The sequence below is a fragment of the Quercus robur genome, chromosome 4 (genome assembly GCF_932294415.1).
Source record: "Quercus robur chromosome 4, dhQueRobu3.1, whole genome shotgun sequence".
Taxonomy (NCBI): domain Eukaryota; kingdom Viridiplantae; phylum Streptophyta; class Magnoliopsida; order Fagales; family Fagaceae; genus Quercus; species Quercus robur.
Window position 1 is genome coordinate 72,205,740 of NC_065537.1, and position 14,122 is coordinate 72,219,861.

The following is a 14,122-nucleotide window of genomic DNA, read 5'->3' on the forward strand; positions in this document are numbered from 1 at the left end:
AGATGGATTCCTTGTTGGGGAATCAAACATGGGAACTGACTGAATTACCAGTAGGAAAGAAGGCTTTGCACAACAAGTGGGTATACAGAATAAAGAATGAGCATGATGGTAGCAAACGTTACAAGGCCAGATTAGTTGTTAAAGGGTTCCAGCAGAAGGAAGGCATTGACTACACAGAGATATTTTCTCCAGTTGTGAAGATGTCAACAATTAGACTAGTACTAGGAATGGTGGCTGCAGAAAACTTACATCTTGAGCAGTTAGATGTGAAGACAGCATTCCTTCATAGTGACTTGGAGGAAGATCTTTATATGATTCAGCCAGAAGGGTTCATTGCTCAAGGACAAGAGAATTTAGTCTGCAAACTGAAAAAGAGCTTGTATGGCCTAAAACAAGCTCCAAGACAGTGGTACAAGAAATTTGACAGTTTTATGCATAGAATTGGGTTCAAGAGATGTGAAGCTGATCACTGTTGCTATGTTAAGTCTTTTGACAATTCTTACATCATATTACTGTTGTATGTGGATGATATGCTTATTGCAGGGTCTAGCATTAAGGAGATTAATAATCTGAAGAAGCAATTGTCCAAACAGTTTGCAATGAAGGATTTGGGAGCTGCAAAGCAAATCCTTAGTATGAGAATCATTAGAGACAAGACTAATGGTACATTGAAGCTTTCACAGTCAGAGTATGTGAAGAAGGTTCTCAGCAGGTTCAACATGAATGAAGCTAAACCAGTGAGCACACCCTTGGGTAGTCATTTCAAACTAAGCAAAGAACAATCACCGAAGACAGAAGAAGAAAGGGACCACATGAGCAAGGTGCCCTATGCCTCAGCTATTGGCAGCGTATGCTATGGTGTGTACAAGGCCAGACATTGCACATGCAGTGGGAGTTGTGAGTAGATTCATGAGTAGGCCTGGAAAGCAGCATTGGGAGGCAGTCAAGTGGATTCTGAGATATTTGAAGGGTTCATCAGATACATGTCTTTGCTTCACAGGTGCAAGTTTGAAACTGCAGGGTTATGTAGATGCTGATTTTGCTGGTGATATTGATAGTAGAAAAAGTACTACTGGGTTTGTTTTTACTCTGGGTGGTACAGCTATATCATGGGCTTCAAATCTACAGAAGATTGTTACTTTGTCTAGTACAGAAGCTGAGTATGTTGCAGCAACTGAAGCTGGAAAGGAGATGATTTGGCTACATGGTTTCTTAGATGAATTGGGTAAGAAGCAGGAGATGGACATTCTACACAGTGACAGTCAGAGTGCAATCTTTCTTGCCAAGAATTCGGCTTTTCATTCAAAGTCAAAGCACATACAGAAAAAATACCACTTTATCCGTTACCTTGTTTAAGATAAGCTGGTAATGCTTGAGAAGATTTGTGGATCTAAGAACCCGGCAGACATGTTGACTAAGGGTGTCACTATTGAGAAGTTGAAGCTGTGCGCAGCTTCAATTGGTCTTCTAACTTGAGGACAGGAGGATGAGTTGCAGGGATGAGGGATTGTGTTATGGAGGATTGTGGCTGATGTTTGCACCTTGTGAGCCCTTAAGGGCTAAGGTGGAGCTGATGGAGGAGTTTGCTTGTGTAGCTTGATCAATTCAAGCCAAGGTGGAGGTTTGTTGAAGTGGGTCGTGTGTGGCTTGAATTGCCACAAGCCCATGTCCACCTTATTTGACCAAATCCTATTTGGAATAGTAACCCACCTTTTAGCCGACTTTGACATATATATATATATATATATATATATATATATATATATTAGGTTTTGAGAAGTAATGTGCAGCCGTGAGATTAAAGAAAAGGAGTAATTCCAATTAACCTAGCCGCATGAGAGAAAATAGAGAAAAGAGAGGCAGCCAACTTCTATTCTTATTTTTTCTGTGAAAGAGTGTTAGCGTGTAATTGGGATTTGGGTTTCTTGAGAGTGTTATTATGCACTATTTTATTTTCCCTGATAATAGTGAAATCCCTGCAACTCCGTGGACGTAGGCAAATTGCCGAACCACGTAAATATTGTCTTGTGCGTGTGATTATTTTCTTTGACGTGTGTTTTCTCTATTTGTTTTGTTTCTCACAGGTTAGGAATTTTTGGTTAAATTCCCTACAAAGTTATGTCTACAAGTATGAGCATCGAATGTGCTAGGTTAATTGAATGATACTCAGAAAAATAAAAACTTTCAATTCAATATCCACGCACCCTAAAATTTTAAGAATGGGGAACCAAAATTTATAGAAAATATATAAATTTAACCATTTAAAAGTGTCATACAAAAAAATGAAGAATTTGCGGGCCAACCATATATCATTTTTCAAACATTTTAGTAAATTTAAGGGTTAAAATAATAAAATTTCTTGAGAAGTTTCAAGAGTGGGGAAAGGGGCGAAACTTCTATGTACGTGATTCTGCTACTTAACTGACCCAACTGTTAAAACTGACCAAATGTTTCTAGATCGAATCAGAGGCCAATGAGGTGGGTCAGTAACTATGTAACTAGGAAGCTCTACCAACTAGAGGTATCATTTTTCATAATACACATTGCAATTTGCAACATGCTTATTTTTTTTTTTTTAACACACGTATATCCTACGTCATATACCACTAAAGCCTCGACAGGACTATTGTTGTAGGCACAAAAACTTCGTGTCACTCAACTTCTACCAAACAATACAAAAACTTCTATCACTAAAGGTCTACTATAAGAACTTTTATCGTTAGAAGTCTGTTTGAATTGAAAGAAAAATAAGAAGAGTAGAATAGATTTGACTCAAAATTAATCTATTTTTAATAAATTTTACTTTACTTTACTCTACTCTATTCCACTCTCCCTTCATTCAAACGGCCTTAAATCACACCCCCCCTTAGTGAAATTACAACATGCAATTAGAAAAAATAATATATATATATATATATATATATATAAACTATACTAAATTAATTAGATGTAATAAAAATAAAATAAAAAGGTCCAGTTAATGTGTGTCTTAAGAGCACATATTAAACTATCTATTTTTGAAAACATTTTCTTGAAAATTGAAAAAACTATCAATATTTTTTCAATTCTCAAGAAAAAATTTTCTAAAAATAAAAATTATTGTGTGCCCGCACACCTTAACAAAATCCAAAAAAAAATGCAAATAACTAGCACCTAGACAAAAAAAATAGAACTGGCAAAGTAGCAGTAATAAATTAAAGTACGGTTCAGATTTCAGCAATTCAGAGACACACAAAAACAATAGAAATAGAATTTTCCACCACCCCACCACCAAAAAAAAAAACAAAACAAAAAAAAAAAAAAAACGCACACACTTTACAGCCAGAAAAGAAAAAGAAACATAATAAACTGGAATGTAAAGTGGAAGGGAGGGGAGAGTTTTCTCATGAATAGTCCATGAAAACCAAGTTCTGCAGAAGCAACACTTGGTTCAAGCTTTTTTTTTTCTTTTTCATTTATCATACCAACTTTCTTTATTATTATTATTATTATTTATTTATTTATTTATTTATTTTTAAGTTTCAGGAATCACGTGGTGTAATAGCAAATTATTGGATTCTTTGGCCGACAAAAACTCACAGGCACAGGTTTCACTCACTCGCAAGCTTGACTCATTGCATGTCTTTTACGTCACACTTTGTGTCACAATGTCAGTATTGCAAATGGGTTCTGCTTCTGTACGGTCAACTCTATCCTAAATGACAAATGCTTTTTTAATTTTATGCTTCTAGATTTCATTTTTCATTTTTCATTTTTCATTTTTCATTTTTCATGTTTTATACTTTTCACTTTTCTTACAAGTAGGAATCACGATATCTCTCACATATTCAAAACCCAACGCAAGTTCTATTTATGGGAAGAACCAGCAGGTACTAAACTACAAGTCTATTTAATATCATACATACATTTTTCTATTCCTAGCTAGTGACTAAGTTTTTCCAACATTTTCCTATTCCTAGCTTGTGATTTTTTTTTTTTTTTTTTTTTTTTTTTTTTTGAGAAACTGTGACAAAGTTTTTCCATCATCAAATATAGTTGTCAAATTGTTACAACTTATAAATGAAAACAAGGTTCTGACTTCTAAGTGCCCCAAGCCCTTAATCCACTGTTTAATGCTGAGTTTTTTATTGTGCTCGCTAATTTTTGTTGAGAGTCGCACAACATTCAATTAAAGTATGCGTGAATGCACCCGTTAACAAAAACAGGAAAAGATAACTTTGTTAGATTCTATTTTAGTCCCTAGAATTTAAAAAATTATCTTCTAGTCTTTCAAAAGTTATAAATGTAACAGATTAACCCCTTTTGTAACCTATCATTAAAATGGGACAGTTTTATCTAAGTTTGTCACATAAGCAAGAACTATAACCGTATAAGTAAGATTACAAAGAATACAAATCATCTATATTACTTTTTGTGTTCTACAAATTACAACTTGTCATGTGTTTATTTTATATTTTTTCTCTATTTTAAATTTTGACTATTTTATAAGTTTAACAAATACATGACAAATAGTAATTTGTAAAACATAAAGTGAAACACAAACAGTGGTACAGAAAATTTGTATTCAATTACAAAAAGGCTAATTCATGCATTTACAATTTTTTTAAGAGACTAACCTTGTACATTTATAATTCTTCAAATTCCCATGCCAACTAAAAAATCATCAAAACTAAGTAAACTACTTGAATTTCAAAGACTACTATAAAACTTGATTAAAGCTCTAACGCATATATTTACAATTGTAAGAAATAGGATATTAGTGATAGGCATAGGCGGTACTGAATACTGATTTGGACCACCCCCTGTGTAGAAGTTTTATTAAGAATAGCATTTATTTATTCATTTCAAACAATAAAATAAGTTATTTTGTTGTATGGCCCTAAGAGTTCAACACACACACACACACACACACACACATTCACTAGTATTGCTATAAATATTGGACTCACAAGTCACAACCACAGGAATGGAAAGTCCAGCTTCAACTCTATAACAAAGTATGCAAACTAAACATGATCACCTTACTGTTCAGCTTAGTTCAACTTATCTACAGTCTCAGGTGTATGGTATGATGGGAATCTATTTTGCATTGCACTTATGTTTAACCATTCCCAGTGTGTGAGTTTGACTAAGATCTAAAGAAAAGCATTAAAATGACCTTATTTTCTATCTATATTCTTTTCTCTCTTACTGAAGACATTTAACCTGAGGTTCTTGTAGATGAATCATTCTAGGAGGATGAATAACATTAAAAAATTTCCTTTTCCAAAAATTAAAATTTTATGGCTAGCATATGTTCATTCTGTTCCCCAATTAGGAATGTTGGCAGTTGCTTCATTCACCATCTTAACAAGGGTGACCTGCAGAAAGGAAATGGCAAAGAGCATTTAAATATGGGAGTTGTAATTACTGTAGTATATGCACAAAGCAAATTCATAGATATTGGGCAAAAAATTATAGAAGACCAAAAAGAGAAACAAATTGATAGGGTAATAGAATATGGAATAGACTTGTTTACTACATTATGTCATTATGCGCAAGCATCCAAACTTCAAGATGTTGCTAACACATGAAACTGGAAATAATTATAGGAAATTCAAATTCTAAAAAGTTCAAAATTAATTGCTATTTCCCAATCCCTAGGACGAAATATATATTAGTTGGGTAAGTGAATTCATGTCAATGATATTCGTCAAAACATGAACCATATAATGCGTACTCTTTTTCTCCTCCCCCCCCCCCCCCCCCCCCCCCTCTACAGTAAGGTGAGAGACACTGTTAAAGGGAGAGCCAAATGTGCCATTAAGCCAAGAGGCTCTTGGTTGAATCATATTATGCTTTATAGAAAAATTATAAGTGCACCAATTTAAAGGCATATTTTAGAGATATAATACATCAATGACTCATTTTATCATCAATTTATGCAATAATATTTGAGAAATAAAACAAAAGTTCAATAATAATATATTCCCAACATCCATAAGTTATGAAATTAGCATACTATGGTATAAAATAAATTAAAATAAAAATCATAATTCACACATCACATTCATATGAATCATACCCAAAAGTAACAGTGCATTATATATAATGTATATGTAATCTTTCTCTTTGTCTTTCTTATCTTGTCAGAGTATAACAGATTAATTAAAAACCAAGTACACATTTGAATCCACCTCGGATATGACAGATATTTGAAATAGAGTACATACAAAACTTTAGCACAGCTGCTATTGGATTTTAAAGAACTTGTGGACTCTTTTATTTGTGTTAGTTTTTCTTTGGTTCACTGCAAGTGTAAGAGAGCAGCTTTTATTTTGGCAAAAGGGGCATTGCGGGTCCCTCTGGTGAGATTTGGATAGAGAAGCCTCCTCCCCCTTCTGCCCATAATATATCTTCGGATGTACATAGTGTTTTAAATTTTAATAAAACTTTGCTATCACTTTTGGCTAGAAAAAAAGTGTACATTAAAAATAAATAAAAAAATTAACAATTACACACTAAAACCAATGGATCAATCCAAAGTCTAAACACTAAATATGAAGAATAAATAGTAAATAATCATAAAAAAGAGGGAAAAAATTATGTTCCACCATAAGGAGGGCTCTTTCCTATTATGTATTTTTTTTATTGGCAAGTTAATAGATGCACTCAATGGGTTTTGAACACACAGTCTTATCCTCTACCCTTTCTTAAGTGTTGGCTATCATTCCAATCCAACTGAGAAAGCACTTCCAACCAACATATGCTAGAAAGGGGGCAAGGAGAGAAGGAATAAACAGAGCAGAAGTGCCACTTTAACTAGTGGTAGGCATCTCCCCACTCCTACAGTAAGATAAAGTAGGACAAAGAAGGCTACATATATATGAGAGGAGACGTGTAAAAAAATCTATATAATTATCACAGAGTGAAGAAGAGAGAAAAACTCATACAGACATAATTGCCACATGCGCTGAGTAGAAACTAAGACCAATATGCAAATATGGGTAACAGCTTAGTCAGAAACAGTGTGGCATGGATGACACATATAATGGAAGAAAAAGGCCAGCAGCACAGACTGAGTAATTTTCCACCTTCCATGATTATAAATTACCCAAAATCATTACAAGGAAATACATAGTGGCATCCTCATGTTTTTTGTAGAGAAAATTTGAAAAGAGACACAGGGATGCAGAAAGCTCCGTTGTTTAATACATGGTGGCATCCTCATGTTTTCTATAATTGATTTCCATGCGTCAACATTATCTTCACTGACAACTTACTCCACAGAGTGGCCATGAAAAGTTGCAGTTACATGACCAAATTACACAATTAAAAACTGCTTGGTAACTGCAAATTTAAGAGAAGGAAGCCAAAGACCTCTGGGTCAAATGGCATTTCTCACGTTTACATCAAAAACGTCCAACTGTCCAAGGTTCAAACTCTCCCTACCCAAATTAAAATGTATCCCCCCAAAAAGAAATAAAGACATGCCTTTTGGAAAGGATGAAGTCCTAAATGTAAAATCATGATCAACAACTTACTCCTGATGAACAGATTTCAATAACTTGATGGACTATGTCTTACAGAAACAATGAAGAAAATGCCATTACTGAAAATGGTGAGCTATCAAAATCAATGGAGACTGACTGGACACAAATCCAGACGCCAACAACAAATGGAATGTTATAGGTAGTTCTAGCCAAACTTTGGCAGCCCCACTGCAACATAATGCAGCTAAGAATATTCTAAGGCCCATTCATATACTAAAATTCAAGGACACCCAGTAACCAATTGTCTGGAATAGGTGTCAACAACTAGAGAAATTCATTGTTCTAGAATCTAGTCACAGAGATGGTATTACTTAGCTGGCTATATCATATTATAATGTGGCTATGGCTCCTGATGATCTGAGAGAGAGAGCTGGGGTGGGGGGAGATTCTATTCAAATAATTGTATGAGGTGGGAAAATAATTTATCTTTATATGCATATATGATGGAAGTGCATGTGGGAGGCAATTTACCCTGCCCCAATTAGCACAACAGCCTATAACACAGATAATTACAGACATAATTCAACTTTGAGGCTCTGTAATTGAACCCAAACATGGCCACCCCATTTATAATGTTCCAGTAAACCAGACCTGATGTCCCAGCCTTGTCAATGCATAGTTTCCAAAAGTTCTTTAAAAATATCAACCAATAAAAATCCTACATGGTAGATAACAATACTACAACCATTTAATGCATGTATAAAGAAAATTATTTTACAACAATTTTGTTATTAGTTTAGAGATTCTGTTAGTTTAGTTAACAATAGGTCAGAAATTTTTAGGTTATGTACCACTTTTGATATGGCCCATAAATCCTAAACGACCTAAAGGCAAAATAACATTCCTAAATGAATCAACATGGGAAGGCCTAAAATAGACATTTAGGAGTGAGAAAATTCAAAGAATAAGTTCTCACCAAAGGGTTGAGGTCGTTAAAATATGCTGACGTTAGAAACTAAAAACACTAGTGGTGAGTAAAAGATCTAAAAGGTAAAAACACTAGTGGAGGGTAAAAATATCTTTGCACATGGAATATTCCTCAAGGGGGGAGAGTCATTTTGTAAAACCTCCCTTGTAATTTGCCCAAAATAATTTTATTACTAAAGAGAGACACACATATTACATTGTAAATTAACAGCATATAAGTGTAGTAGAGAAGGAAATATGAAAACAGATGCTTGCTTAAGATCATTTTCAACCTAGGAAGATCAACTGATGAAGAATGAAATTAACAAATACATACCACACTTTCGGGTACCCCTGGAGGGGGCAAGGCGAGGTTTTTTGGTGGAGGTCCACGTAAATATGATCTCTTATCAAATCGCCACTCCCCAAATTTCCCATATGTTAGCTCACCCTAAACATCAAGCTACTTCAGATAGATATTTTGTAATAAATTAAAGATAAAGAGCATCTGCTAATAAATAAAAATGTAAGCTCAGGCCTACTGCCTTGCAAAATTAAGAGAAGAAGATGATGATGAAAAGGCCAGTTTTAGAAACTAAAATAAAGAAAAGGCAAACAAAGGAAGATATTCAATAGCAAACAGCCATACTTGGAATAGCAGCTTGTCATAACTAGACAAATTGGGGAAGAAATAGTACCTTTAAGTTGTAGTCACATCCATAAGTGTAATGAATGATAAACTTTTTTCCAAGTTCCGTATCCCATGGGGGCTGGGGAAAAAAAATAAAAAAAATAAAACACCAGGCTTCTAAGAAGAGCTTTGATAAATGCATATAGCAATGTTGTTTAAGGTATTTACTAAAAATCAAATTCAAAATGAAAATCTCCTGCTAATAGTTACTACAAAGAACTTCACAAAAAAAGAGACATACCTGCAGCATAAAGTCTTTGCGAAGAATATGCTGCACACCGTGCAAAGCAGAAGCTACAGCATAGGCATACCTGGGTTCAAACAAAGAAACAGAAGCATGGAAAAAGTCAATATTCATAATTTCATATCAAAAGTTCTAGTATCAGCTTGCAAAATGACAGTCACTTTTATCCTCTTGAATCTGATAAGTCAAAAACAGTCACTTATTTTCTATGCTTACATTTCTAAAACCCATCCAAAAGCTTTATCAGTCTCTGGATCATCTTTCATTTTCAAAGAAACATTCATCCATGTAGGTGCAATCTTCTCCAATATATCCTGAATGAAACAATGACTCAATCCACAAGTGACTAATTATTTAGCAAACAAAAAGAAAATAACTCTTAAGACAAACACAATAATTAATAACAATAGCATAGCCAAGAAAAGAATAACATTGGAAAAACTAGTGTCATTACATGACTACATACATTTTAGTAGGCCATCTAGTGACAAGAGTTTTTACCTTCTTGATAATTACAGGAGAATTGCCAATAGGATCAATATTTTTCACAGGGCCTTTCTCCTCAGGATAGAACTTCCTTACAATTTTCTCATGCTGATCAGGCTTAATGTAGAAAAATGGAAAGGCAGCAGGATATCCCACACGTGCCAAATTAGGCAGTGGCTTTATAAAGATGTGATCAGGCTCTGCCATCAAAATGTATCTGCATCAATGGTAGAACAAACAGCCTTTAACCTTTATGAAGATAAAACCCAATTTCACATCCATAAATTTATGCACTCACTCTTCCTCTATTGTCGCCTTTTGTAGCCATTGCACAAAGGCCCATGGTCTATTTAAGACAACGTATCCCTGAGACATGATTTTAAAACTTGTGTCAAGAATGTATATGTTTATACAATCATTAGTAATAAGCAGAAACAAATTATTATGACTGGATATTTGGTCAAAAGAGAAAGAACAACAGAGTATTTGGGTGGATAAGACAATCTCGAATATGTAGCCTCGCTAGCAAGGCTTTGAAGTTTGACTTCAAAATAATCTTTTGTAAGACATTGGAAATAATATACCAAACTTTATATTAAAAAAAAAAAAAAAAAAAATCCCTCTAGTATAGAGATGCAAGGTTTTTGCTTCACACATGAATTTACTTTCAGTTGCTTCACTGTCTGTAATAGTCTTGAAAATGAACGGAAAGCTGAACCAATGCCTATAAGAAAGGGCTTAAACACATTCCATTCAATAAGATTGGAAATATACACTTTATTAAAACTTCTATAAATAATATTACTCCCTTAAAATCCATAACAGTAAAGTTCTCCAGACCCTGATGAAGTACTGAGATATAGGCAACTTATGTGAGCACTCAGGACCAAGTAACATGATTCAAACTTTAGTAAGGAAAATCACATCTAAGTTTCATGTTGAGTCATTCCAGAACTAGTAATATTCAAGAAAAAATTCCAAGATACAGTATGTTATTTACTCCACTTAATTCCATTTATCTATCCTTATTTCCAGCTATTTCCTAATTAACACTAAAGTACAGAATAGTTACACGCCAACCCCCAGCTTGAATTTTGCTGATGAGAACAGAGTATGGGGCCAAAGACCTACAAGCGTCCTCGACTCTTAAGAATATGCTTCACATGGTCAAGAGCTCAGCTAAGATTCTCCAATTAACAAGGGCTAGTAATTAAGAAACAAATGCAGAAAATATGTAACTGAAATTTATAGCATTGCAAGAAAGCATACCCGATCAAGACCTGAAGGAAGAGGATCAACCACCATTGTAGGAATCTCATCCATCAAGTTGTCAGGATTACCTGAATGCAAAATCCGAGTGAATCCTCCCATCTCTGATCCTGGCAACTCCTTCTGCTTCTTATACCAGTAGTACATGATGCGACACTGCCATTTGCTGTAAGGAGCATCCGTGGCTGTTAATGCAATATGGAATGGTAACTTGGCATTCTTCAGATTCCTCGCACTCTCAGGCATCTCAATAATCGGGTCAGATGATAATGCACCTTCCCTATTCCCACTAGATCTATAGTGGAATATCATTGTCAACAAATTATATGTTGCAAAGAAAAACCCAAGAGCCAACAGTACCAGCAATATTGGTGAAGCCCGTCCCATGTTCTTTCTACCAATCATAGTTGGCTATAATAAAATCAAAACCAGATTCTCCAAGCTCATAAGAGACTAATTTTCCTATTCAGAACAGCTCCAAAATGAACACCCCTTTATTCCTTAAAAGTTGAAACTTTTACCATTAACCATGTAACAGCATCAAACACTATATTTATATGGTACAACTTCCCAGATGAGGTTCACGAGTTAACCACCCAAATATAGTTCCAGCAAGCAAACTGCAGTGAAATTAGGACAAAAATTAATCTGATAAGTGGCAAAGTAAGGCAAAAAGTGTTCACATTAGATCAATAAGAAAGATAATTTAAAATCAGAAACATGCAAAGCTTTCATCAATTCAACTCAAAGATATTCAAAAACAACATCAAAAGCCTTTTAGCTCAATAGCATTGCTTGGTGTTTCTAACAGAGACATCTAAGTTTGAATCCCCCTCCCCCACTTACAAGGTATCAGAAATATTCAAAAATAAACTCATTAATCCCATTTCAATTCCAAGTCAACTTTCGATATATACCTATGAAAATAAAAATAAAAAATTTCATTGTAGTAAAAAAAAAAAAAAAAAAAAAGTCAACTTTCAAATTATATTTCAGAACAGAACATTGATATGAAAATAATCAAACTACCCCTTCTGGTACAATCTAGAAAACAAAACTTCAGATAAGAATGATCCTAGTTGGTACAATTAAACATCAAACAGATTGAAATGGACTCATTAAACCTATAAAACCCATCCAACGCCTAAAAATTCACAGTTAATTCCACACAAAAATGTAGTAATACAACACTGTTGTCCATAACTCAGGAAGCACCCACAAAAATTCAAAGTATACAATAGCTATATAACAACAATTTGAAGTAATCAAATCAGACAAGCAAGTTAATCAATAAAAAACGGAAGAAAATTTCAGCTACTTCAAATTTGCATAATTCAAATCAAACACATTGAAAAACATTTAGTCATTGCACCAATTCGCAGAAATAAATAAATAAAAGATAACAGATGGGTTCAAATCAAAATTGAGAAACCGAAGTATAAAACCAATAAAAATGCAAACTTTGAGAGCTGTGTACCTAAAGAATCCAAATGGGTACCCAGAAAAGCTGAAGAAACCGGAAAATAAGAAAAACCCAGAAACATTAACAAGCGCTAAGTTGAGGAAACTATCAGAAACAAACAAATAAATGTAAGACAGAAACGTTGTATAAAGGAAAAAGAAAAATGTTGTAGCTGTTGTTGTTGTTGTACTCTATCACTATGCATTAATTACGTGGAAACTTGGGTGTAAGAGAGAGAGAGAGAGAGTACCTTGACGTGTGTGAAGGGACAGCGAGATTCGAAGATGGGTGGTTTTGGATCCAGTGGGAAAGGATAATGAGAGGAGAGTTCTGACGAGTGAGATTTGAAAAGTCTTCTTATTATGCTTTGGAATTTGGATTTGGACTCTCTTTGCTCGTCTTTTTAACTGTTAAAACTGCATGTAATACTATTACAACTACTTATTTGTTTGCGACAAGTCGTTTTGTTTGTCTCAAAGGGAAAAATACCTATTTTGTAATTAATATTTTTGTTGTAATAAATTTGATAGTACTTGATAATAGTAAGCCAAATTTTGAATTTTTGGCTAAAAAGGAAACGTGATATTTCCCTTTTTATAGTAGACATATTTTTGGCATAAAAAGAAAATTAATATTTCCACTTTTATATAAAATAGCCTAATCATAGCTACCGATACATATTGGACCAATATCACACCGAATACCTCTAAGATACATGTCCAATAAATTTTTTTTTTTAATATTTTAAAGTGCTAGTACATCTAGGATGCATATGTGATACGACTTAGATACCATTCTAACCCAATCCTAATAGTGAGAGATAGCTCAAACTTGTAAGAATTTATTTATATGCTTTATATATTGGTTTTAAAGTTGAATACTTATCTAATTATTTTTTATTTACTCTTTTGGATTTCTATTCTACATAGCATTTAATGGTAATTAATTCACTTTATTATCCATCAATGTTTTTAATTTGATATATGCTTTAAGGGTCACGCTAACGAATGCCCTTAGAACGAGAAAGTATATCATGTTTCGGTAATATCAACTCAGCATCTGTTTTGATATTTCCTACCCAATAAATGAGTGACACCTGTTTCAAAAAACCACAACAAACTACTATAATAAATTAATCACAATCTTCTACACTATCGGAAAGATAAATTAATCATTTATTGGAGTAGTCTGATATGGTTTTTTGAAATAGGTGTCACTCATTTATTGGGTAGGAAATACCAAAACAGATACTGAGTTGGTATTACCGAAACATGGTATACTTTCTTTCTTAGGACATTAGTTAACAATCCATTTTAGAAAAATTTTGACACAACTTTTACGGAAAATGAAAAAAGCTGTCAAATTTTTTTTTCTTTTCTCATAAAAACTTTATTTAAATAGATTATTAATCAATGCTCTAAGGGCATTCGTTAGCATTTCTCATACTTTAAAATATATACATAAAAATAAATGTTTAACAATATATAAAAACTGTATTTAATACCATCGTATACTCTTGACGCAATATTCAC

At 33.7% G+C, this 14,122-nt stretch overlaps 1 protein-coding gene across 4 annotated transcripts; it reads right to left on the reverse strand.

Annotated features, from left to right (window-relative positions):
- Window positions 1–4,963: 4,963 nt before the first annotated feature.
- LOC126723594 (hydroxyproline O-arabinosyltransferase RDN2) lies at window positions 4,964–12,997 on the reverse strand. Of its 4 annotated transcripts, XM_050427166.1 has the most exons (10): window positions 12,841–12,973; window positions 12,606–12,635; window positions 11,129–11,748; window positions 10,158–10,225; window positions 9,875–10,076; window positions 9,590–9,687; window positions 9,371–9,440; window positions 9,137–9,208; window positions 8,776–8,889; window positions 4,964–5,360 (listed from the first exon to the last, which is right to left on the reverse strand). In XM_050427166.1, exons 3-10 carry the CDS (start codon window positions 11,531–11,533, stop codon window positions 5,298–5,300), a joined length of 1,092 nt encoding a protein of 363 aa, XP_050283123.1. In that variant the 5' UTR covers window positions 11,534–11,748; window positions 12,606–12,635; window positions 12,841–12,973; the 3' UTR covers window positions 4,964–5,297. The 4 variants fall into 4 exon arrangements, with proteins under 4 accessions (XP_050283123.1, XP_050283122.1, XP_050283124.1 ...); XM_050427165.1 differs by lacking the exon at window positions 12,606–12,635 and having other exon boundaries at window positions 12,841–12,997; XM_050427167.1 differs by lacking the exon at window positions 12,841–12,973 and having other exon boundaries at window positions 9,956–10,076; window positions 12,606–12,778.
- Between the last annotated feature and the right edge of the window lie 1,125 nt (window positions 12,998–14,122).

Bases quoted from the DNA above. Each gene is read 5' to 3' on its own strand.
- LOC126723594 (XM_050427165.1), bottom strand. From the start codon at position 11,533: ATGATTGGTAGAAAGAACATGGGACGGGCTTCACCAATATTGCTGGTA. The intron at 9,209-9,370 runs GTATGTCTCTTT...TTTTTTCCCCAG, and splicing joins GCAAAGACTTTATGCTGCAG to CCCCCATGGGATACGGAACT. The intron at 5,361-8,775 runs GTATGTATTTGT...TCCTTTCTGCAG, and splicing joins CAGGGGTACCCGAAAGTGTG to GTCACCCTTGTTAAGATGGT.